A 24,779-nucleotide genomic window follows, 5' to 3' on the forward strand; every position below is an offset into this window, starting at 1 on the left:
CTTGCATCAGCTCCTCCGTCTGTGTGTTTAGGTATGGAGAGAGGGCTTTTTCAGCATTTCTGATCTGGGACACAGACTGTATCAAGTTAGTCTACTCTGGCTAAATCAAAGCATGTGGGTTACTTTCAGAGTTTTAGGAACATACATTTAGGCTCAAAGGCATATAAACTTATAGATTATAGACTTAACCTTTTTAATACTTTGAAGGCCAACATACAGAGTGAATTCGATAGACCAATCCAGATATTGCCTCAACTTTTGACAACAAGTTTTGGCCCAAAACAGAAAGGTTTCTTGTCAGCCAGTGATTTAGGGATTTATTCATTCATAGATAGTTTTTTCTCTTTCTTTCACATATTTGATCAATTTTATGCCTAAATATTTCACTTCACATTCAAGCTGAATCATTATAGGGACACAGTGGTGATAGTTCATATTTGTTCAAATTTAAAGTTAAATCATAAATTTAAAATTGAAATAGAAATTACTTTGAAAGCTTTGCCAAGTAGGTAAGCCGTTAGCTGGTAATGATCATGCTTGTGTACAACCCTCCTCAGTTAAACCTGAACTGTGTCTCATTGTGTTAATGGATTTAGATCTCGCTGTTGTGGCGGAACTTCAAAAAAACAGACCGGAAGAGGAGTTTCGAGTCGGACACTTGTGCCATGCGCACCTCCTGCACTGTTCCTCTCATGCAGATGTGCAGGAGTTTGTTTGGCGGTGGATAGAAGAGTGTGTGCACGCACAGCATCGTGAACCTGAGCCTCCTCTCTGACCCGGTAAAAGAAAAATGACGCTCAGCTGTTAGTTTGTCATCACAGTAACAGTTAAAACACCATCTGATCATCGAAGTCTGTCAATTAAACTCGCCCAGCTTGCATGATCTCTTGGGCTTCTATTGACATTTGTACACGCCATGTTAATCCTAAATATAAAATCATTTTTATTGCTTTATATTTTAATTGGTATTTTCATACTTTACGCGTTTTTAACCATATTCGCACGTTGATGTGTGTCCACGCATTTTAGATTGAGACCCTGGAAGTTCCCGTTATTAAATTTGCGCTATTCAGTGTTCAACCTCATTGTGTTTATACACCCAAATACTGATACACTGCAAGTTGTGTTTTCGCCTGCAAACATATAGGACTCTGTTAGGGCAGCTGTTAATCAGCACCAGATTGGTGGAATAACTTGGCTCAGAAGCGGTCTGTTCTACTTTCATGGATATCATTCGATGTTTGGTCTCGAAATGGATAAAATCAGGGTAAACTTTTGGCCACATCAAGCTGTACTGTACTTGTCCCTTTCAGCGCCGTAGCTCACTCAGTTCAGGCTCACTCTCATCCTGCTGCTCGGCTGCTGTTTGAACTCTGTCTCTCTGGTCAGGCATGTCTCAGGACAGTCAACATGGCAAGTGGACAGTCTCCAGCAGTGATGACGATGATGAGGATCTTCCTGCTTCCGGGACTACGACATCTAAAACCCACCAACCCACCGGATCCGGTCCCACCTCCCATCGGTCTGTCTCTCTCCCCATCCCCAAACTGGAACCAGTGACAGCCGCTGTGGAGGTGAAAGCAGAACCAGCTAACACCCCTGTATCCTCACTTGTTATTGGTTCTGAGGCCAGGCAGTCGGCAGCAATGAACCAGTTAAATCCAGTCAAGTATGAAACTAGCCCGTCATTGGCTGGAAAGCGTAAGAAAGAGGTGTCAGACGGCTCAGGCTGGGCTCTCTCAGATAGTGATGGTGATGATGGAGATGTGAAGAGTCTCGTCTCAAACAAGACGCCTCCGAGACCCAAAACAAAGAAAGCAAAGGTGGAGAACGAGCGCCCTCCTAGTCCCCACGGCCGGCTCTACTACATCGAAGAGTCAGAGGACTTCTTTGAATCCAGTGTTCCTTGTCTAAATGACACCTTCAGGTTTTACCTCACCAAAGTCACAGGCCTGGACAGGAAGTACAACAGCGGAGCTCTGCACATCAGAGGTGAGAAGACTGTCAGTGACTTCCATTTGGTGCAGAGACAGTCTGTATTCTGCATTTCATGCTTTTGATTAAGATGTTGCAAGTTCAAGTTCCAAATGTCCTTGAAGCACTTCAATGTTCCAGTGGAGTCATTCAATGGGCAGCAGTACATGGCTGGTTGTACTGGGAAGCTCCCAGTCAAAGTGAAGAACAGATGAAATTGTTCTCTGGGTGAACAGAGGCTGAGTGTCTTAATGTTACTTGAAATCTTTAGTTAAGATGTCGCTGCTGTAGATGTTTGAAATCAGCGGGGTGCAGCTATCACTTCTTGTCATCAACCTTGTCTACAGTTGATCGATCAAGAAATCTTCCCTTTTTTCATTCATCCAGACATTCTCTCTCCATTATTCGGGACCCTGAAAGAATCTGTTCAGGTGAGTAACCATATGAATTGTGGAAATTGGCTAGCATCTGATTAGCATGCTGACATTGATGAGAAAACATGGTAAGCACTATATCTGTTGAATATTAGCATGTCAGCATTGTCATTGTGATGCTGGCATTAGCATTTAGCAAAAAGTAACAGCACAACAGTCTGACAGCTAGCTGTTAGCATGACTGTAGACTCCTGTTTTCATCTGCCAGGTGGAGTCATTTTGGCCATTAATACCAGTGTTCTGTCTTTCTTCATAGTTTAACTACTGCTTCGACATTGCCTGGATGGTTAAGCAGTATCCACCAGAGTTTAGGTAAGCTCTGCCTCTCCTGCTGCAAGCATCACATTATCATACACACACCCCCAGTGGCGGTCTGCTCATGTCCACATTATACTAACGACAGCATCCTCTAGTGTGTCATGGCTTGTATCACATGTTTGCAAATGTATGTATTGAAAAAATGAAATTCATGGTTGGTGTTGGGTTGTGTTGACAGGGATCGTCCGGTTCTGATCGTCCATGGAGATAAGAGGGAGGCCAAGGCCCGGCTGGTGCAGCAGGCTCAGCCTTATCCTCATGTTCGATTCTGCCAGGTACAAACTCAACTGCACTGTTTAACAACAGTTTCTCTGAAGTGCTCCTTGGCTGAAATTACTGTACATACACTCTGATCTTTAAAGTGAGACTGAGGCTGTTCTTTACGGGCTCTGGATTTCCATTTAAATGGGACTAATGTGTGTGATTTTCCCTGACAGGCCAAGCTTGATATTGCTTTTGGAACTCACCACACGTAAGAATTTCTTTCCCTTCATGGTATTATTGTTTTGCTGACGTTGTCACAAACTCCAACGTACTGAGTTTGACACAAGTGGAGGTTAGTCAGGCATTGTCTGTGTGCCTCTTGTCTAAAATGGCACGTTTACATTCAGCACCAGACGGCTTACGTTGCAGCTGTTACAGGTGTTAGAGTCTTTGTTGTTGTTATATGAAGCGTCCATATTGTGTGCCTTCGTGCAGGAAGATGATGCTGCTGTGGTACGAGGAAGGCTTCAGAGTCATCATTCTGACCTCCAACCTCATCAGAGCTGACTGGTACCAGAAAACACAAGGGTGAGCCTGTGTGCTGCACAGGAAGCAGACATGAGCTTTGATTATGGAAATGCGCCTGAACATAGTATCTCTAACACAGGATGTGGATGAGCCCCATGTTTCCACGGTTACCAGAGGGCAGCAGTGCGAGCGCAGGTGAGTCACCAACCTTCTTTAAGAGGGACCTGCTGAAATACCTGGCATCATACCGAGCACCGGAACTGGAGGAGTGGATCAAACGGATCGAAGAGCACGACCTGTCGGAGACCAGGTGAGGCACGTACAGGTGGACATATGCATGCACACGCTTCACATAGATAGGAGTAGTCATGCTGGAAAAAAAGGAGATAGAATAATGACTCTTCCATCCAACCAGGTAACAATGACGGTCCTGCAACATTCATTGCAGTTCAGTGTAAATCTACTGTACAATCTGGATTACTAGTAATTTATCTTATACGCTTCTATTATCAGGGTTTATTTGGTGGGCTCAACCCCAGGGAGATATGTGGGTTCAGACATGGAGCACTGGGGCCACCTGAGGCTGAGAAAGGTAAAGATTTACATTTGTTTCTGCACTCTAACGAGTTATTGACATGCAGCAAGCCAAGACACAAGCTGCCAGTAGTTCCAGTTCCTCTATGTTATATATAGCTTCATTCAAAGGATAATCTGAATTCAGCCAGCTTTTACATTTCAGAGCTCCCTGCAGGAATTTGAACACACGGCTTAACACAGACGCTGATCTTCAGAGGCACTTTAAAATGTTAACATATTTCTTTAGCTCTTTCTTCTCTTCTTGTTTCATCAGCTGTTGTACGACCACACAGAGCCTGTTCCTGGTGAGGAAAAGTGGCCTGTGATTGGCCAGTTCTCCAGCATTGGCTCTATGGGACAGGATAAGACCAAGTGGTTGGCAGGGGAATTTCAGCGCACCATGACCACCCTGGGGAAATCCTCTCTTCGCTCAGACCCCCCCATGCACTTGGTACGTTCCCCCAGCACAGACTCAGTATGGTCTGTTGCTCATGTGATGCTGCATTCAAATGCTATGAGAAGGATAATCCAAAACAATGCAATACAAATGAGGTCCTCTGTGGCTGCTGCTGCTCATATTATCATTCTGTTCTTTAATAGAGAAATAACCAATCTAAAGGCTAAAACCGATCTGTAAAGACTTTCAGTCACAATGATGCCTGATAGAAAATTCAGCCCCTCCACTGGCGCTACTGAGCGATCTCTTAGGTTTCTTGTCAAATGTAGAAGTGTTACTGTCATGTTTGGTCACAGATCAGCAAAAGTGACACAGTGTCCCTTTAAAACCTCTGAAACAACTTGTTATCTTTTGCAGCTGTATCCATCAGTTGAAGATGTGAGGACAAGTTTGGAAGGTTATCCAGGTGAGTATAAACTGTCTTATTATATTTTGTTCATATGTAATGTGTTGTAGTGGTTGTATGGAAATAAAAACAACCTTTGCTAAACACAGGTTCATTTTGGCGACAGCATGATCAGTTTAGCAGCTTTTTTGGTGCCTCATTTATTTATTTAATCGCCCACCGCAGACATCAGTGTTAGACGTGTTGCTTGATTGATCTTGGATTTGATTGTTGAGTGACTGCTGTGTGTTTTATTGAGATGTGCATGTCTTTTGTCCTCCAGCGGGAGGCTCTCTTCCCTACAGCATCCAGACAGCTCAGAAACAACTCTGGCTCCACTCTTACTTCCAGTAAGTTCCCTTCCACCAGTCAAAATTCAGTCCTGTTGTACTAGTACATCTATGTTACATCAACCTCTCTAAAACTGTTTAGCTAGTCATGATATCTGTACTTTTTTTTCATTTGTAATGCCCATATTGCAATTAATTTACACTGTAAACATTCTACACTTGAATTGCATCTGAAATATGGTCAGAAGTGATGAGACATGAGCATGTAGAAGGTGACTTTAGCTTCGTAAACACCTCCAGCTTACACAGCCCTATTAATACATTACTTAACTACTCTTGTTTGCATTGTCGTCTGCGTGTAGCCGCTGGAAGGCAAACGCGACAGGGAGGAGTCATGCTATGCCACACATCAAGACGTACATGAGGGCATCACCAGATTTCACTCAGTTGGCCTGGTTCCTTGTCACAAGGTGTGTGTCGTATGTTCGATGTAGAAGATGATCAGTAATAAAACCTGCTTGTGTGATTTGTGTATTGTGGTTGTGTCATTATGCCTCTCATCAGTCTGTCAGTTTAACAGACGAAGCAGCAGATAAAACTGTTTATGACGCCCTTTTGAAGATGAATTGAAACGATCATTTCAGATGATTGATATGCTCGTTCCTTCCTCGTCCACACAGCCATACTGAAGCACTAAAGAGTGTGTGTTTTTGTGTGCGTTTCAGTGCCAACCTGTCCAAAGCAGCTTGGGGTGCACTGGAGAAGAACAACACTCAGGTGATGGTCCGGTCATATGAGCTGGGAGTCCTGTACGTGCCCTCCGCCTTTGTAAGAGCAACACACACGGACAGACAGGAGCTCTGTGCTAACACGTCATTCTTCACCTGAAACACACCTCTGAGTGTTTTCAGTGTTCGAACACATGAATCACAGTGTCGGAGAAACAGTGTGCTGAATGATACTGGTGTGTAGTAATACGCGGTGTGATGGTTGTCTCCTTCCAGAACATGAAGACCTTCCCTGTGGACAACAGTCCATTTCCTGTCTCCTCCTCCTCTGGTTTCACTGTGCCCTTTGACCTCCCTCCCACATGCTACTCCCCTAAAGGTACAGGAGTGTGTGTTTGATATCTTCTGTGTGTATTTATGTACAGACTGGATTATTCAGTGACTGTGTTGCTCTGTCACGCAGTGTTTGCTGCAGATTGGAATGGCCCCTCTCAGGTGTAACCGCGGTTGAAATACCACATGCTCTGTGATAATGCTGTCGACACTCATTTCTCTTGGAAAAGGATAAAGTAGAAATATTTTTTCAGTTTAAGACTAAATCAGTTTCTAGGGATTCGTGGCATATTGTTGATCTCAGACAGACCTAAATATTTTTTTTTTCTTGTCATCATTGCCTTGTGGCTTATATGTTTTTTGATTCCCTAATTTTAAGCTATATTTATTGTATTGTGTAAACAATGTTTCTAATCTGACAAGAGTAGAAATGGGTTTAGTTCACATCTTGTCAGATGCTCTCTCTGAGCTGGGATGAAAAGTGCTTGTAAAATGTCTGTAGACCCCCCCCCCCCAGCAGTTTTTCCTGCAGCACTTCAAACAACAAAGGGTTTGAGTAAAATTCATGCTTAGTTAAATTCAAAGCATTTCATATCATATTGATTTTTTCTGAAGACATTCAATCCAATTTCTTTTAGCAGCTGAATGGGCATAATTTAAAATTCATGGGATCTCTGAGATACCACTTGAATATTAAACTTTGAGTGAGGCATGCGCCTCCATTTACACAGTGAATGAAGACAGTGTAGCAGGCCTAAATGTTTCCACTTGGCCCAGTGTAATGTCCCTTTTATGTATGAAACCAAAGAATTCACATTTCATTTTCCTTCTCTGTTTCCAGATCAGCCTTGGATCTGGAACATTCCCTATAGCCAGGCTCCGGACACACATGGCAACATCTGGGTTCCCTCCTGAATGAACACACACACAGACGCACACAGACATACACACACACTTGCACACAAGCCGACCTCTTTATTTCTTTAAAACTGCTGTTTGTAACTGTCAGTACTATACATAGGTGTTAGTTGTCAGTAACATTTATTTTTATATTTTATACCGTACTGGAGACTCACATGTTTTCTACCAATAAATAGAACAATGTTTTATTGTCCAGCAGTGGTGTTGTGCTTCCTTAAATTTTGCAAGAGGATCTAAATTTGACAGAACATTGAGTAAACCTTGAAAAATTCATCTCTGTTCTTCAAAATTGCATATTTAGATGTTTTATCCTTCAGGAGGCTAAGATGTAACTGCACCCTTTGTGCTCAATTAGAATACGCAGATCTATGAATATGCAAATAGTCTGCACTCCTATCTCCACCCACCCCACTGCCACTCGCCTGCAGAACGAGCTTACCTGTTCACCTTTGACTCTACTCATCAGACACTCAAGCATTGCTCTCTGGCTGAAAGCCCTGGAGGAAAATGTCTCCCACGTGTCATATGCACTTGAATTACCTCACCTTATCTTGCTAACAGCATACTAGCAGCTTATGAAGACGACCTTTATCGTGACATGCTTTCTTCAAGAACGACCCCAAAGTCATGTGAACTTTTCTGTCGGAAATCGGATTGAACACAGTCATGTAGCCACGTTGGCTAACATCATCCAGCACGCTGCAGATTTGATGGACACAATCAATATACACCAATGAGCGATCAACAGTATACTCAATGAAATGTTGTATCATTGTATGCACAGTGTAGTCTGGTAATTGTGTTCTACACTTTTCCTTGCACACAGCAGCAGTTCTCAGTTCTTGGTAAGTCAGGACTCACAGCACTGCAGCTTTCCTTACTATGGTGATTATTGTATTCCCATTGTTTCCCAGGTGTTTATTAGTCACTGACTCGGCAGCTAGAATGCAAACCAGCAGGACTCTGAGTAATGAGCACAAGTGCTACTGATTTAAGGAAGGGCCATACCAATAGGTTCCTTCTGGTCCTGACACATCAGCGGCATTCTGGGTAAAAGTATTCTAAGACCCTGTTGTCAGCTCCAGAAAGTCACAAGCAGGATAACAATCCCTGTGTGTTTTGTTCTTATTGCTAAAATTCCCATTTTTTATTTTTTATGTATTTTTTTTAACCAAGATACAATATGACTGTGGCCTAATGGGACATTTTTTTTTAAATGGAGCAGCACTTCAGCAGCCCAGGTGACCCAGTAGTCATCCTAAATACCCTCGAGCACCACACTGATGTGACTAATTTAAGAAGAACACTAAACCTGAACATAACTCTAAGCGTGTGCACAGGGTTATGAGTTGGTAATGCAGGCTGTCCCTTTGATCCAGTGCACATCACTGATTGCCATGATGAAATACTGTACAGCAACCAAAAATGTTTCATGTCACTAATGTACATGAAGAAACAGACCTGGTGGTTCCAATTACTCAAAGGTCACAGGAGCAATACTGTGTTCAGCTGTCTGGTTCCACATTTTCCTGCTCTGTAGGTACAGAACATGGCATGAGGTTTTGAGTTTGATTAGGTGTAATATAGAAAGTTAACTCTTTTGTTTATATGTGTGTGTGCATGTGCGACTGTTAAGAGGCACCTAAATATTTATGCTGTGAAAAATTAAGAAAGGTAAAATAAGGAAAAGGAATTGTTTTACTGAATGTGGGGAAAAAAGCAGGGACAAAATACTTGGAAAGTTGACTGAATAAACAAACTAAGTAACAAAAACAGTTGAGTTGAATCAACACCTCTCTGGCACTGTCAACAAAAGCTGAACACCATAAACCCTGTAATACTGCCTAAAGGTAGGCAGTATTACAGGGATGTTGTGTTGTCAGTTGTTGCCAGGTGTAACGAATGAAGTGGCGCTTCTGAGTACAGTGAGTTCTGTACACTGCAACTCCCGTCGTTCCTTGCGTCATTGTGTCAACATGGCGCCTGTCTGCCGGACAAAAGGCGAATCTGTCTGACGGTGGATTGAAACCCAATTAGAGACAGAGGAGACATTTTGGGAAAACTGTCAGTGTCCGTGTGTCCTGGCGCTCCAAGACAATAGATATATGGTAAAAGAAACATCAGTAGAGGCTCTTAGACTGGAATATTAAGGTAAGTTAAGTCCTGCAGCTCCAACTACTGCTGTCTTAAAACGGTCCCGCTAGCCCGATGCATTTCCTTTTCTCTGTATAGTGATAACTGAAAACTCCTTAAAATTTCCGCCTGTGCTGCAGCGTTTTACTTTGCGGTGAAGGTTCACTCTACGTAAACTGCTGTTAACGGTCTTGACTGAATGATAAGTAGTCAGTCTCTAATTCGGCATGGACGGAGTTCACCAAAAAACACTTAATATCAACTTTTCCAGTTGGTCTAATGCTCGCTACCGCGATGCACGGTTCATTTTAGTAGAGTGTAATAATTCCGGTGAACAACAGGCGAACTAGTAATAACATGTACTATTCTGTTTAGCCTGGAGTGGTTTAGTTTGTGAGATACATGCCGAATTGAGTTGTTGTTCTTCGTTATCCATTAAACGCCTTTAGACACCGTCTATCGAGCATGCCTGTTTTCCTTGGAGCAGGGCAACATTAAAATCCATTATTTTTTCAGTGTGATTCGGCGTGAAGGGCGATCATTTCAAGAGAACACTCTGCATCGGGTCGCCCTTGACATCTGGGTCTGCTACAGTATTGTTTCCGGCCCCGTGAGCCAGCGGTTCTCTTTGTTGTTGTTGTTAAATTTCGGGTTCCAAGGCTGGTTAAAAAGTTGCATACTGTAATTAAATGACTTTTGTGTATGTGCTCAGCTGGCTCTTGTCTGTAACCAGGCTGCGCTTTATGCCACGTCTGGCTGGGAGGCAGGTCACCGGGTTCAGGAACATTAATACAGTTTATCTGTAACACGTTAAACCTTTATTAGGCGCAATACTTCAAGCGCAGCAGACATTGTCTAAGCATTTGTTTTGGACAGAGAAAATGTGAGTAGTCTCCGGAGTGAACCCGGATTGTGATACAGAGCCTAGAGACATTTGGACAGTGTGTTGATATATTTATTGGGGGCATTCTGTGGAGAAGTTCTGTGCTGCACAGAGAGGTCAGAGGTCAGGACATGCTCAGCTACAGAGCTGCTAGGTGTTCAGTGTCCTGCTCCAGAACGCTCACACAGCGTTGTGTGAGTTGGAAAGGCACATTACTTTTTGAGTCAAACAGTATTACCTCAGTTGTGACTTCTGTTTGTGTGTGTTGTGTGTGTGTGTGTGTGTGTGTGTGTGTGTGTGTGTGTGTGTGTGTGTGTGTTTGTGTGTCCGTCCATGTGTGTCCATGCTCCTGTCCTTTGTCTTCCTGCTGTTGCTGCTCAGCACAGATCTCTTCAGGACTTGAGCAGTGACAGTCAGCACTATTTGATTACTAGTCCCTCTGTCCCTACTTGCACACAACGTATTTCCCAGCCTCACATAATCACACATACTGTGACACACACTGCTTTGGTGTTCGACTGCCAACATCAGTTTAAAACTGGACCACAGTTTGTTACAGCTTCCAAAATAATCTGACATATTTTCTTGACATTGTCTATTTATAATGATAGAAATGACAAGATAAAAGTACTTTGTCCTGTACTGTACTAGCGTTGCCTTATTACCAAAGTGATCGTGCCTACTGGAAAGGCTCTGTTAATGTACTGTAGCCATGATGAGAAACTTCAGTGTCCACTGAAGTGACTGGGTACACATTCCAGATAGTGTGAAAAAGTAAAAGTTTAAACTCGAGCTCATCTGGCAGACACTGACAAATGCATAACATACAGGTGGGTTTGCTGCCCTGATATGGTTTGCTTTGGAGGCAAGATGCATGTCGGATGGGATACACTCTTGTCTGCAAGGCTATGCTGAATAATTAGTCTGATTCTTTTCTCAGAGCAGGAAGGAAATGTTCTGTTTGCCTCCTGGTCACATGGTGTCATTGTGCATCTAAAAGCCACCGTGTCTTCCTACAAATAGAGCACCTTGTAGAGGAAGTTGGTTTCCTGCCAAAGTGGCTGCTGGAAGATTGATGATTTAGCAGGTAGATTTGGCTAAAATAGTGTAGTTTTTCCCTGGTGGCTGGTTTCAGCATTTATTCAAAAACTGCCCAAATGTTTGGCCAGATTACACTTGTTCATACATTGAAAGTCACATTTTCACAGTGTTTTGTTAATCCTCCTTTGCTTGTGAACACCTTAGATTACAAACTGAGATCGATTTTTGACAGAATATGAGAATAATCCACAGTATTCAAGCAGCCTTTTACAAAAAGTGCTGTGATTAGAAATGTGTTTCGCCTGTCTGTTGCACTTAGATGCATCTTGTTTCCTTTGATCATTCTAAATTTTTCTTTAGGTTGCATCTGACAAATTTACACACAAACATCGTTGTCGTCACAGTTCACTGTGCATGTAGAGCAAAGCTAAACGCCACCAGAACCCTTCGTAAAGCCGTCTTTCTGGCCAGACTCAGACAGGACAGTGGCAGGCACTGAAAGGCAAAAGTGGTTTGGTGCGCCACCCTGGTGGCCTTGGGACTAAGGCTTCAACCATGAATTTCAACATCCCTGGTTTGTATTCGGCCGAGGACTTTTCGTGGCATGTCATTCCCCATCTCTTTCTGTCTTCATTTCCTGTCATCTGTTTGCTGTTTGCAAGAAGTCGCCAATGAATGAAAATTAGGATCGTCCTTGTCACTTTTTGATTGAATATATATTATTTTTTATTATGCTGTCACTTTCCTTCCATGCCTCCCTTTGGTCAGAGAAATGTTACGCAAACCATAGATTTTTGTGTCAGCAGTGCCAAAAGTAATAACAATCATTAAGTGATTTAAATGTTAATTCTGTCAGTTTTGCAGTGCAGGAAAACTGTAAAGAAGACTTAATAAATGCTACACAGAAATAAATGAAATAATGTTATTGTTAATAAAGTGTTGTTGATAATAACATCAGTTATGATTTAAGCATACCATTGGAGGCCTGTATCGATCCTGTGTATCAGTCTAACTTTACACAGCGTGACTCATCCTCTGCAGCACTGAGAGAAAGTATGGAGCGGCTTGGCTGCCTGAGATGTAAATTTTTCTTGGCATTTTTCCCGAGACACACGCACGTACACGCGCAGAGATACACACTCGACCTCACCCTCCTTCCCTGTGTAAGTGTTGACATGTCTGCTGACTTTGATTCTCTGCTGTGGCCTATTTTTCTTCTCGGCATCAGAAAAAAAAGCACAGAGACAGATGTGTTATCTCATTTCTCCATTTGTCTTCCTCTCCTCCTCAGCGACTGTTATTACGACAGTTTTTAGAAATGACAGATCAGTCCTTAATGTCACGTTGACGTGGCCACGTTTTTGGTTTGAAAACATACCACACATTACGTTATTTGAATATTAAATGATTATTGTGGTTGAAAAGGTATGTGCTGTAGTAAGTCTGGAGGAATGCACTTTATATCTGGATAGCAGCTGCTGAGCTCTGACATCTTTCTGTTTGTGTGTGTGTGTGTGTGTGTGTGTGTGTGTGTGTGTGTGTGTGTGTGTGTGTGTGTGTGCTGTAAATCTGCAGACAGGAAGCGAACAGATGTGACTGTACATTCATTTCATTTTGTTCTGTGATTGTCCCATTGGAGTTTTTCTTTTTTTTTTTGTCAGGGATGTGAAGCTCAGTGCGAGGAGAAAAATCACTAATGAGCTAAAACCTAAATCAGTTAATCAGAGGTAGAAACTGAAATCTACATTAAACCAAGCCCCATTTTTGACTTGTTTTATGGCCAGTATTTATTTTATTTTTTTGCAATACACTCAGTGTATGTGCTTTCTTGAATCGCCTCTCTACAGTATTTAATAGTTTTCTTAGTCACTAGTGGACATTCAAATTGTGCACTCATGTACAAGATTCACAGAAAACAATGCATGCATGTCCTGGACGTGATGTGGGGGATAACCATCCAGGACTGAATAAGAAAGAAAAATGTCTTTTTTACTCAATATTTTAAACTGTGCATTGTTTACGTCCATGTTTTCTTGCTAGCAGTCTTTGTCTTCATTGTGTTTGTTGGAGCATTGCAACTCTTCTTTGGTGCGTTACTGCCAACAGCTGTCCATCAGCAAAACATCATGAAACCAGTGGCAGGATGTAAATCACGCCAACTATGTGGGCACTACAAACAAAAGACGTGCTCATGAAAACATTACTGCAAAGTACTGCTAGTGGTCAGAAAGTCCACGCAGTGCCTTTAGCTTTTTTTGTGATTTTTTACTTGCATGATTAAAGTAGACAGTGAGGTGAACTAAATTGCACAGAATTGTTCTGTTTGCAGAAAAATGCTTTCGTGTAGCTTGTAGTGTGTTGTGCTCTGAAACACAGTGGTTTCCGCTTACGAGAGAAAATCAAGTCTAATTTCATCAGGGGCACAACCTACAAGAAGTATTTGAGTGGCGCAGCTGACCTAACTCCATTTATTCTGGAGGAGGCTGAACTTTGATACTGAATTATATTTAATGTGCGATGTAGGAGACAACTGGAGAATCTTACAAGCTGGGAATATTTATGTAAAATACCACTGCTTCAAACTGCACTGCAGAGAGCAGCGTTTGAGTGAAAGTACTGAGTGTCTTGTCATTTCTCTTTGGTATTGATGGTGTTGTTATGATCTCCTCTAGGATGTTCCAGCAGTGTGAGGAGCCTCGTTTCACCATCGAGCAGATTGACCTCCTCCAGAGGCTAAGAAGGACAGGGATCACACAGGTGGAGGTCCTCCATGCCCTGGACACCCTGGACCACCTGGATCGGAAGCATGGACACAAGTTGACCCACAAACCTTCCTACCTGCCTCCCTCGTCTTCCTTGTCTTCTTCCAGCGCCGTCGCCGCCTCTTCCTCCATGACTTCCACCGCCACTCAAACAAGTTTCCCTGACAACCGATTGTCACTGTCACCTAATAACAACTTTGACACCACCTCTCCGCCTTTGCCGATTCCAGTAGCCTCCCCCGTCACCATGGCTCAGAACGGTCTAGTCACTGTCACCAATGGGAAGCTGTCACCGCCCCGGTTTCCTCTTGGTGTGGTCAGTGGCAGCGTGACTACACCAGGCTACGGGTTTGAGACCAGTGAAGAGGACATAGATGTTGATGACAAGGTGGAGGACTTGATGAGGTGAGACCAGACTAGACTTGTCTGTACTCAGAGATGGTTAGACCAGAACTGGCTGCCAGGAAAAACAAGATGAGCTCAGAGAAGGTATTGAGGAATGGCATTTTGATGGTTGATTGAGATTTGATTGTCAGGCTACACGATCTGATAACAGCGTTACATCATGTTTAAATACACAGCAACAGATAATTCATCAATGGGTGATATGATTGGCTGATGGTCCCACTGCATGGGAGACTGTTCCAGATACTTCCCATAGAAAAGCTAAGGGAAAACCGAGAAGTGTTTGCAAACACTTTATACTGAGCATAAATTTCACTGTTTATCTTACTTGTCCAAATAAGTTTTTGAGTGCGACATCATCTTCGCGTTTTACTGGCGAGCCAGTCCATGCTGGGCTTTATCCCACCTCTGTAAAGAGCAATGCACAACCGTTTCCATAAGCCTTTTAATGTGGAATTATTTCCCACACAGTGGATGAGTGGCTAGACGAAGGATAGACCACCTTTCCACCTGTCCAATGAAATGCTTGTATTAAGCATTGGACATTGTGGAGTGATGCCCTTCCACAGTGTGCAAAGTGGCGCTGACAGCAAGCAAAGGTGTGTTTTTAGCACAAAAATCTCTCAAATCCGTAAAATAACGACTGACAGTTGTAGAACCCAACCGATAAATTGGCCCGGCTGGTGTTTATGTCAGAAAGTGAAGTCCAGAAATGCCAACACATACAATCCTGCAGCAGAGAGCAGGTGTTGATACAGAGGGCCTGATGGTCGACAAGCCTGCCTGTAGCCCACTCTGAATCTGAATATGATACAAGGATTAATGCCTACACACACTCACACATACTGTATCCTGTGTACACTCGCACACAAACACACACACTCACACACTAGTACCTCTCATCTGTAGTCTGCAGTCAGAGAGCAGCAATCAGAGTGGTATGGATTCGAGGGTGTATGAAAATCAAACCAGAAAGAGAGCCACGGATATTACAGCAGGATGGGGCCACACATTCAGCTTCAGCAGCCACTGCCATGAATATGTTTGGCTTTGGATTGCAGACCTGCAGCTGGTTTCAACACAGTGACGGTCGTCTTGTGCCGTGTGTGTCAGTAATATCAGACTGTTTGAGCTGTGAACGTTTATTGGACTTTGTGTTAAACAGTATATTGTCCTCTCGGACTGTAGGAGGGACAGTGCTGTGATCAAAGAGGAGATTAAGTCCTTCCTGGCAAACAGGCGGATCTCTCAGGCCGTGGTTGCTCAGGTAACGGGTGAGTATCATCTTCATCTTCCACTTGAACCAGGCCCACTAAATCAGCACCAGAAAGAGTTGGCATGCCAGCACGCATCCAGCCTACTGATGATGCGGATGTTGCTCTGTTCCTCTTCCTCCAGGGATCAGCCAGAGCCGGATCTCCCACTGGCTCCTGCAGCAGGGATCAGACCTCAGCGAGCAGAAGAAACGAGCCTTCTTCCGCTGGTACCAGCTGGAGAAGACCAACCCTGGTAACAGCACCCGCCACCTTCAGGCCTACACCTCCTGCATAACCTCCCACTCTTCAACACTAACCAACATTTATTAAAAGCATATTTCACAATGGACAACCCATATGTCCACATACAGTCAGAGTCTCCTTTGACAGCTCTTGCAATATGAACTAAAGGGAGATGAACAGTTTTTTTAGCCATGATTTTGCAGGACTGGTGTCCAATGTTCGGAGAGGGGCAGATGTGACATTAAGTTGCTATCAAAGAGTCTTTTAATAGAAAAGAAAACCAATGCCATGTGCTTGCATTTTTATGGGCATCTTGAGGCTTTTCTTATGATTGAACAATGAATGCATTGTGTTGAGTTGAGACCAACACAGTGGCATGTGCAGTATGAAACAGACTGGTGTGATGCTTTAATCATAATCTCTTGACTTTCATTTGTTTCATTGGCTCGATGCTCTGAAAGAAATGAAAATAAACTTCAGGATGTACTCTGTCCTTACAACCAGACGATGAAGTGTACTTACTCCAAAGGTACATATTAGATCTACAATATACAATGAAGTCATTTGATTAGGACATTTGAGAAGAGTGGTGAAGAGGTGAAGAGTCGCTGAACAGAACTGTCTGAAGAGACAAGACTGTCATGAAAATAAACTAAAAGACTGAGCTGTTTGGTGTTTTTGACTTCAGGTGCCACTCTGGCCATGCGAGCCGCTCCATTGGCTCTGGATGACATGATGGACTGGCACCAAGCCCCACCTTCATTTGGCTCTGCCCCTACGGGCTTCCGTCTGCGGCGCGGGAGCAGGTTCACCTGGAGGAAGGAGTGTCTGGCTGTTATGGAGAGGTGAGGAGGAGGAGGAGGTGGTAAGCTTCTGGGAGGGTTGGGATGGAGGTAAAGGAGGAGGTCTGGATTGGCTGAAAAGGAAACAAAGAATAATACATAATTGTGTGTTTACTCAGCTACTTCAGTGATAACCAGTACCCCGATGAGGCCAAGAGAGAGGAGATTGCAACCGCCTGCAATGCTGTCATTCAGAAACCAGGTATGTAGAAACAGGGATGAATGACTTCCACTGAAGTGACAGTCTGTGGTATATTACTAAATGTAATTGCTGGTCATTAGCAAACATCGATCAACATCAACATTGATTAAGAAAAATATTTTACTCTTTCATTTTAGCAACTTGCTTCATAATTGCCAATTAGACATTCAGCTCTTGTTTCGTTAGCAGAGGACGAAGGTTTATGTGCTGCTCAGGGGCACATCGTGGATCAGCAGTGTCTTTGATAACCTCTCCATGTCAAATCGCCACACAGAAATGGATTTGGCTATGAATTACATCCTATGTAGTAGTTAATGAGGTGTGATATAAGAAGAACCCTGGTGCTTCCTCTGCCGTGTGAATTACTTTGTTTGTTTTTACAATGTCCCCCTCTCAAGACTGGAAACTGTCATCCAGTGTCTTTCAGCTTCTTTTGGTTAACTTGGTGTGTTTGTGTGTGTGTGTGTGTGTGTTACAGGAAAGAAGCTGACTGATCTGGAGAGGGTAACATCTCTGAAAGTCTACAACTGGTTTGCCAACCGCCGCAAAGACATCAAGAGGCGCGCTAACATTGGTAATGTCTACCTCTGTGTGTGTGTGTGTGTGTGTGTGTGTGTGTATGTGTATGTTTAACAGTAGTGGATGTTGTTGGAGCTATACATACAATATATCCTAGCGTAGCTAAAGAAGTGGACATGAAGCAGATACTTGCAGGCCCTCCCTGAAGATCCTTGTGTCTTGTGCTGTGCTGCTTTCCCAAACAGCCTCAAAATAAATGAATAAACACACATCAAAGATCTTTGACTGTACAGCAAACATCCTGGGAGACCAGCTGGATGTTCTTTGCTCTCCGTTTCACCCAACTAGCACTTAGATGCCATCCTGCTCGTGCTGTATAATTTCACACACACCTGGCCATGAACACACATTCCTGTCATGACCTCTTGGAAATTTTTGCTTTTGCAGCTGTGTGATTTTTAGCAGCAGCAGTAACAGGATGTTGTTGAAGTCGATATGCTATGATGAGGTTTGTGTTTTTGAAGAAGCAGCCATCTTGGAGAGCCACGGCATTGAGGTTCAGAGTCCAGGTGGTCAGTCCAACAGCGACGAGGTGGACGGCAACGACTTCCCTGACCAGGTAAACGAGATGTAGATGGTCAAACTCCTCTTACAGGGCTGTCCAGTGACAAGAGAGGATGATGGTATCTGCAGTGAGCAGCTCAGAGGTATGAATGTGAGGAGCAGCGGGGTTAGTGAACGTTTGGTCAGTAAAGTTTAACAGTGGATGAAACATTACATAATCTACTTGTTTTGATTCCTGTTTGCGTAAGCTGTTTAAATTCACATTTAGTTGCATATTTGTCCCCTCTGTTTAGACAGCATGATCGTTTAGTCAGTATGGGTGTTTCATCTCTAACATTATGAATAACCAGTTGCGAAGAAGTCAGAGGTCGCAGCATTGTGACACCGTTCTTGTGACGGTGGAATGAGCTGGTTATTGGATAACCTCTGTGCTGCTCTGTCACAGGCTTGTGAGGTGTCCTTATTTGACAAGAGAGCTTCAGCCAGGCAGTTTGGTTTCAGCCGAGCCGACCTGTCCTCTCCCACCCAGGTCCGTACGCACTGCTGCCTCACTACAACTGCATCATCAGAGCTTTGGCCTCAGATAAATAGATCTGGGCAGATGTACATTAGAAGCTTTGAATTTAAGAAAATCTAGATTGAGCCAAAAATCTATGAGTCATTCCCTTCATTTCTCCTCCTCACTCAGGTGCCCACCCTGCTCCCCAGCTGGTTCTCCGCCCTGGGTAGGGGAGGCTTGTCTGGACAGAGGGGCACTGCTCTGATTGGCCGCTCCCTAGTGTCAGGGGCGGGCGCTCAGGCGGAAGGTTCCAGATTGACAGGTGTGTCCTGGTCTCCCCCCTCTCCTTCCCTCCAGGAGGAACCCACCATCCACAGTGTGCTGTCCGAGCCCCAGGACCAAATGGGTTTGGAGAAGGTGGCTGTCAGTCACAGCAACCAAGCCCTAGCCAATCAGGTAGAAGGGGCAAGTTGCAGTATGGGGAATGACATCAAGACGGAAACGCTGGAAGACGACTGAAGGGAGCGGTGGATATTGAAATTGTTGGAGTAATGGATGGAACAGGATCAGAGGTCTGTTAATATGCAAGCAGATTTTATAGGAATGTAATAAGTGAAAAAAAAAAGACCAAAAGTCGTGTAAACTCCAACCCCGAGATACCTCCCAACCCTACCTCCAACCACCAACCTGCTCTGCTACACTCTTATAGGTATTACTAGTATATTATAATAATGACAATAATAATGATTAGCTTTTATTCGTTTAAGTTCTCCCAAGCAGGCTATGGAAATGCCTGAATAGAAGCAAATCAAAGAAAGAACGTGACATGAATTCAGAATTATTTAATTCTAACACAGTAAATGCATACATTAAAGGACACGCACAGAGCAGTGTTTTTCACTGGCGATTTGCTTTTATTTGGGCATTTGAAATCTTCCATAGACGGTCTAACAGGACCTGATGCTTTGTGCAGATTCCTCTGGAAACTGCATTTTTCACAGCAGGACAACACTGTATTTGACACGGGGTTCAAATAGTTTCAGGGTCTTGCACTGTGATCACACAACTGAACCTCCTCAACAGGTAAATACATCAATTTGAAAGTTCATTTTTAACTGCTTGTTTGAAAATTGTATAGTGTATTTCATCACAGTTGATCATATAACTTTTTTTTAATGTTAATTCCTTCCAGTGAGGAGAATAGCAGAATAAGCTGTTTCATCGAGGTCACGGCTTGTTGGTAATATTTCTGTGAGCTCAAGATGATTTGAAAATGTAAAAGAGAAAGACAGAATAACGCAGACACACCTTCACCTCCTGTCCTGTTAAAAGAAGCTCAGCGTATGGAAGCAAAGGAAGACCACAGTCATTTTGAATGTTGTGAGCAACTGAGTGAAAGTGAACCACAGCTGAATACTGCTGAAAATGAAATGCCACTGGATGGGTGGCACTGAAATATGTAATCTGAAAACCATCTAAATCTGTGTGGTTGCACACATACACACAGCCTAGCTAGGCAAAGCTAGGTAACTGTGATGCTAACCTTAACCCATAATGACGTCATCTGGAATTTTAGTGCATCATCGTGCGTTGTTGTTCAGAGACCGCAGTGAGGCTGCACCCCCAGCCCCCTCTGACGCTCGGCCAGTCAACGCACATTTCCACAGTGTCAGCTGAGTGTAGAGTCGGACGTGGAGCTCTGCCCTCCTGCAGCCGCAGACACACCTGCAGCTTCTCGGTCCATTCTCACAGGTTTTTCATGTGACTTTTGTTTTCAGTCTGTGACAGATGGCACATGAAATGTAGTGAAGTACAATATTTGTGATATAAAGTATGCAAGTAAAAGTAAAATTACAGATTTTGAAAGATATACAAAAAATACTTTGCTACTGTAATGAGAGTAAATGTAATTTGTTACTTCCACCCCTACTTAGATCACATGACTGACAGAGTGTCAGCTGATAGGCCAGGGTCAGACTGAGTCCGTCACTGCTGGGTGTCCTGAACGCCCAAATTAAACTTTTCACGTCCGTTTCAGAATGAGCAACATAGACTTTTTTCACTTGAAATTAATGAATTTGTGTAACAACAATTTTCATTCAGCTTCACAAATACAAGTGTTGATTTTATTATTGTACAGCTTGAAACAATGAGGAGTTTAAACCTCTTAAACAGGCGGTTTTCTACATGAAATACTTCATTGCTATGAATTCAGTGGGATTTAAATAACAGTATTCAGAGGAGAGCATATTTCACAGTTAGGTATTCAGTGTTCTCTCTCTTTGCTTCCATACTGATAACAAGTAATTAAAAAAACAAGAACTTTCTGAATACATGAATGTTGAAGGAAGTAGAAACTCGGATGTCCAGGTGGCCGAGTGTTATTCATGTACGCCCACTTACCCACCGGGTGATCAGGCACAATGAATGAATCACTGTGAGATGATCTCTAATCAGTACGGATCAGTTGGGAGGTATTCAGCAGTGTGACAAACTGTTACTAGATACTACAGATTAAAGTATAAAGTGAATATATACTACATATACCACATGTGTATGTATGCATACACACATGCATATATACAGTATATTCTATAAACAAGGGGCGTGTGTATATATGTGCATACACACGCACCTGATCCATTTCTCTTTACAGTATATAGACATATTTAGCTTCAAATGAGAGAAACTATCAGTATGAGTCTTTTCTTGTTGGTGAAAGGTGAGTGAAGCATTAGCCAAAGTATTAAGTTTAAGTTTGGTGTATTTTCCGAGTGTATGATAGTCATGGGTGGAACTACGTATTAGAGATATGCTAATCAAAGATGCATCAGATGTGTCAAATTATTGCAAGCAAAATGCATTTCCTTTTAAGGTACATCTGTGTTTGTGCTCGATATGCCATGTGTTCTGAACACATACCGACGTGTTTAAATAGTATGTTCATTTGAAATGACACTTTATTGGATCAATGTCACGGTGCTTAGAGTCCCTGCTGTTGAAACATTTCATTGATCAGTGTGAATGACAAACCAGAGAGGCAGGAAGAGGAAGAAAAATGATTAGGGAAGCTGATGTTTTCCTCAAAAAGCTAACAGTTTCACATTTAGTGAGTGAGGAGGATTCTCTTGAAACAACCACCGCGAGGAGTGTTCTTTCAGCCATTGTAGAAGTCCAAGCTTTTAATGCACCTGTGTTCATCTCCACAGGGGATTCTTTAAAAGTCAGGATTCATCCTTTTCCAGCCTTTCGGACAGGTGATACTTAACCATCAGCTGGTAGCCGGATGGATGAGAAATGTTCATTTGACGCATGTTTTCATTTAATTTCAAAGAAAACTCTTTATTAAGTCGTACATCGTCATCTTTAAGTGCTTATTCACTAGTTTCCCAGGAAAGTTGTCCGTATGAGCTGTGTACAATACAAACCTTAGTGTTTAAGTGACGCTAAACACTTTTTAATGATCTAACCATCCGCAGCCATGTCAGCGACGGTTTGTGCGGTTTTAAGTTGAAGTGCCTTCATTTTTTGCAGCGCTTGAAAGATTTCTACAATGGCTGTAAATACATCACTGTATCAGAACCAATGCAAGAAAGCTAAAGACATGATGGCTTCATTCAGAGCGCTTCATCATTGTTCATCACCAGGTGCTTTACAGGCTAAGCTACTAGTTCAGAGTTAAAAACTCAACACAGATACCTCACTTTACCCCCCCGCAGCTATAAGCTACACCCCACAGGTTCCTCCACGGCTGCTTCAATGTGAATCAAAGTTTAGACAGTTGAGAGTAGAAGAGGAGGCTGACAGCAAACTGTGACGAGGCTGGAAAGATGGCTCATTGGCTGATGTGGAACAGAAATGTCAGTGTCCTTTTTAAAAGGGAAATTCCTTCTTGAACTCGAGCCAATAAACGTTACGTTTGAAAGTAAAGGGAAATTCCACTTCAAGAAAGAATTTATTCCTTCATAAGCTCCTGCCTCCGCCAGAGTCCATGAAATACAAACACATATTCCCGCATCCTGGTGGAACACTGACGCGACTCGTCAGCGTAGGTTTCAGACTGACAGAATCTACGTTTTGTGGTGGAATGTCTCTTAAATGTACGGCAGCAGAGCTGTCCTGAGTGTTTTTGTCTGAGGCGTTTCTAAAACTCTGAGGCATCATTAGTCAGTTGTGTAGCGTTCTGTCATGTGTTTGAATTATTTACACCAAAATATCAAAATATATGATCCCACCAAGGGTTAGAAAGTTTTTTTATTTTCATTTTCTTCTACATCTGCCAAGCAGAAGCCTTTCTGAAGTGAATCGTGGATTCACTGAGGACAACACGCTTTTGAGATTATTTCAGGGTTTTTAATCATTTCAGATGCTGCCTTCATGGTCTTCTCAAGAAGTTGTACTTTGGAGTTCTACAGCAGCAAATTAATGTGAAGTGAAAAAGTAGCTTGAGTAATGAGAAACAGAACAGCTGAAGCAGACCTGTAAACGGTAATAGTGAGGCTGCTGTCTTGGTTTTATTCTGTGAAATAGTTAGTTTTGCTCTCGATCGTCTTCCTACTTTTTGATGTTTATTGCACAAAAGAATCAGTTTCGCCATTTTCTGCCCGCTTCAAACACGGAGCAGACTTCCTCATCAGGTGAATGAAAGATTTTGTCAAGCTTGTTAAAATGCTTCAGATCCAGCTACTTTAACACTACAGTGTTCAAGTTGGGCCCAAATTCCTTCGATGATGAAGAAATGATCCAAAATAACTACTTCACACAATGAAGCAGAGCAGCTGACTTCACGGCAGCAGTCTCCTGATCTTTTATGTTGTTTCTCATTTACAGATTTCATTAAGTGGTCTTGGTCCTTGTTTGTTGACCTCATTTCATTTTGCTTTCAGTTTTTGACCCTAAATTGTCTCTACTTTTTATTTACACTAATCAGAGTGCCAGAAAGTACGTATTCATACTCTAATCAACTTGAAATGCGTACGAAGTCCAGGTTAGCATGAAATCCAGCCGCAGTGACACCAGTGTCCCCCTTCGCTCTTGCACTTCAATTCAGCATGTTGTCTTTCTTTGTTTTTGCCATCTGCCTTCATGGCTCTGCTGCCTGGCCGCTGTTTGGTTTGACAGGATGAGCTTCCTTCATGGGTTCTTCACAGGAACACAGCAGCTGGCGTTTCAGATCAGATCCTGTTTTTCACCTGGAAGCACCTTTGGCATTAATTAAACCTTGATCACACTTCACTTCTACCAAAATCCAGCTCTCTCTCCCTCTGGCAATATACCTGTCACCCAAATCCAGTCCAGTAAATATTCTCCTGGTTAGGGCTGTTTGGATTGTGGATGCTTCCATTGGCACTTGATCCAGATGTTAAAGGGGCTGTAGAGGATTTTGGTCTGAAGAGGAGGTGCAGGGGATCTGGTGTCAGTGTGGTTTCATGCCTCAGGACTGAACGCTCCCCGTCTCTTACCTTCATCAACATGGTGAATACGTGAGCTGCAGTGTGACATTTGAAGGGTTATTTTCCAAAATGCTCTTCTTGTTGAAGTGGAAAAAAGTTGACTTTCATGCATTCAACATAAAGTGTAGATGCTCCATTCTAAATGTTTCTCCTTTAATCAGCCAATGACTGTAAATACTACTTAAAAAATGAACATCTGGTTCAGACATTTTATCAGTCATGTAAAAAAAAAAACAAACAAAAAAAAAAAACATTTTTGAGACTTCTGAGTGGTTAATTTTTCATTTTGGCAATAAACTCTTCAATAATTCTCTAGAATGAAAAATATCAAGCCTCAGCAGGATGTTTGTTTTATCCGTTTGAATAGATTTTTATCCCTTCTCGTTCTTCTCTATTTCAAGATTTAGTGCCTTTTTTGGACAGTAGACTGTTCTGTAATCGCTATGTAGAAAATCTACATATGCCTTTTGTTACTTTTTCATCTGTTGGATAAACCTTATTTGTTATTTTTAAGGTGTGTTTTTATTGATATTCTATTTACAAGGGAATAAAAACTGATCAGACTCCATGTGGTGTGTCTTTTTTTTTTTTTTTCGTTAGGAGGACTCTGTCGCTCACAGTAAGAAGATTATTTAGACGTTAAATCTCTGGAATCCATATTAGTTGAGCAGTAAATAAGTGGTATCCAGCTGAAGCCTGTAATGTAACATGTAATGTTCAAAGGATGCAGCGGTGGAGTCGACCTTGGAAGGATTCATTGACAAAACAATCCCAAAATCAGCATCCTTAGCTTTCAGCTGTATCACCGTCTTTGGAAACGGTTCATTTT

At 42.6% G+C, this 24,779-nt stretch overlaps 2 protein-coding genes across 4 annotated transcripts; both read left to right on the top strand.

Moving 5' to 3' along the window:
• The first annotated feature begins 660 nt into the window (after positions 1 to 660).
• Positions 661 to 7,495, top strand: tdp1 (tyrosyl-DNA phosphodiesterase 1). Its single transcript, XM_076740926.1, has 16 exons — positions 661 to 779; positions 1,390 to 1,992; positions 2,362 to 2,405; positions 2,665 to 2,720; positions 2,905 to 3,001; positions 3,164 to 3,198; positions 3,426 to 3,518; positions 3,598 to 3,768; positions 3,972 to 4,050; positions 4,309 to 4,485; positions 4,849 to 4,897; positions 5,160 to 5,226; positions 5,529 to 5,636; positions 5,892 to 5,994; positions 6,171 to 6,273; positions 7,069 to 7,495. Exons 2-16 carry the CDS (start codon positions 1,392 to 1,394, stop codon positions 7,140 to 7,142), a joined length of 1,857 nt encoding a protein of 618 aa, XP_076597041.1. The 5' UTR covers positions 661 to 779; positions 1,390 to 1,391; the 3' UTR covers positions 7,143 to 7,495.
• A 1,606-nt stretch (positions 7,496 to 9,101) lies between these two features.
• Positions 9,102 to 24,499, top strand: LOC143326944 (homeobox-containing protein 1-like). Of its 3 annotated transcripts, none has more exons than XM_076741133.1 (10): positions 9,102 to 9,299; positions 13,878 to 14,372; positions 15,561 to 15,646; positions 15,771 to 15,881; positions 16,560 to 16,716; positions 16,833 to 16,915; positions 17,394 to 17,489; positions 17,962 to 18,053; positions 18,444 to 18,527; positions 18,687 to 24,499. In XM_076741133.1, the coding sequence occupies exons 2-10, from the start codon at positions 13,879 to 13,881 to the stop codon at positions 19,014 to 19,016; spliced, it is 1,533 nt and encodes a 510-aa protein (XP_076597248.1). In that variant the 5' UTR covers positions 9,102 to 9,299; position 13,878; the 3' UTR covers positions 19,017 to 24,499. The 3 variants fall into 3 exon arrangements, with proteins under 3 accessions (XP_076597248.1, XP_076597171.1, XP_076597329.1); XM_076741056.1 differs by having other exon boundaries at positions 9,114 to 9,299; positions 17,959 to 18,053; XM_076741214.1 differs by having other exon boundaries at positions 9,150 to 9,299; positions 17,965 to 18,053.
• The last annotated feature ends 280 nt before the right edge of the window (positions 24,500 to 24,779 follow it).

The sequence above is a fragment of the Chaetodon auriga genome, chromosome 1 (genome assembly GCF_051107435.1).
Source record: "Chaetodon auriga isolate fChaAug3 chromosome 1, fChaAug3.hap1, whole genome shotgun sequence".
NCBI lineage: Eukaryota > Metazoa > Chordata > Actinopteri > Chaetodontiformes > Chaetodontidae > Chaetodon > Chaetodon auriga.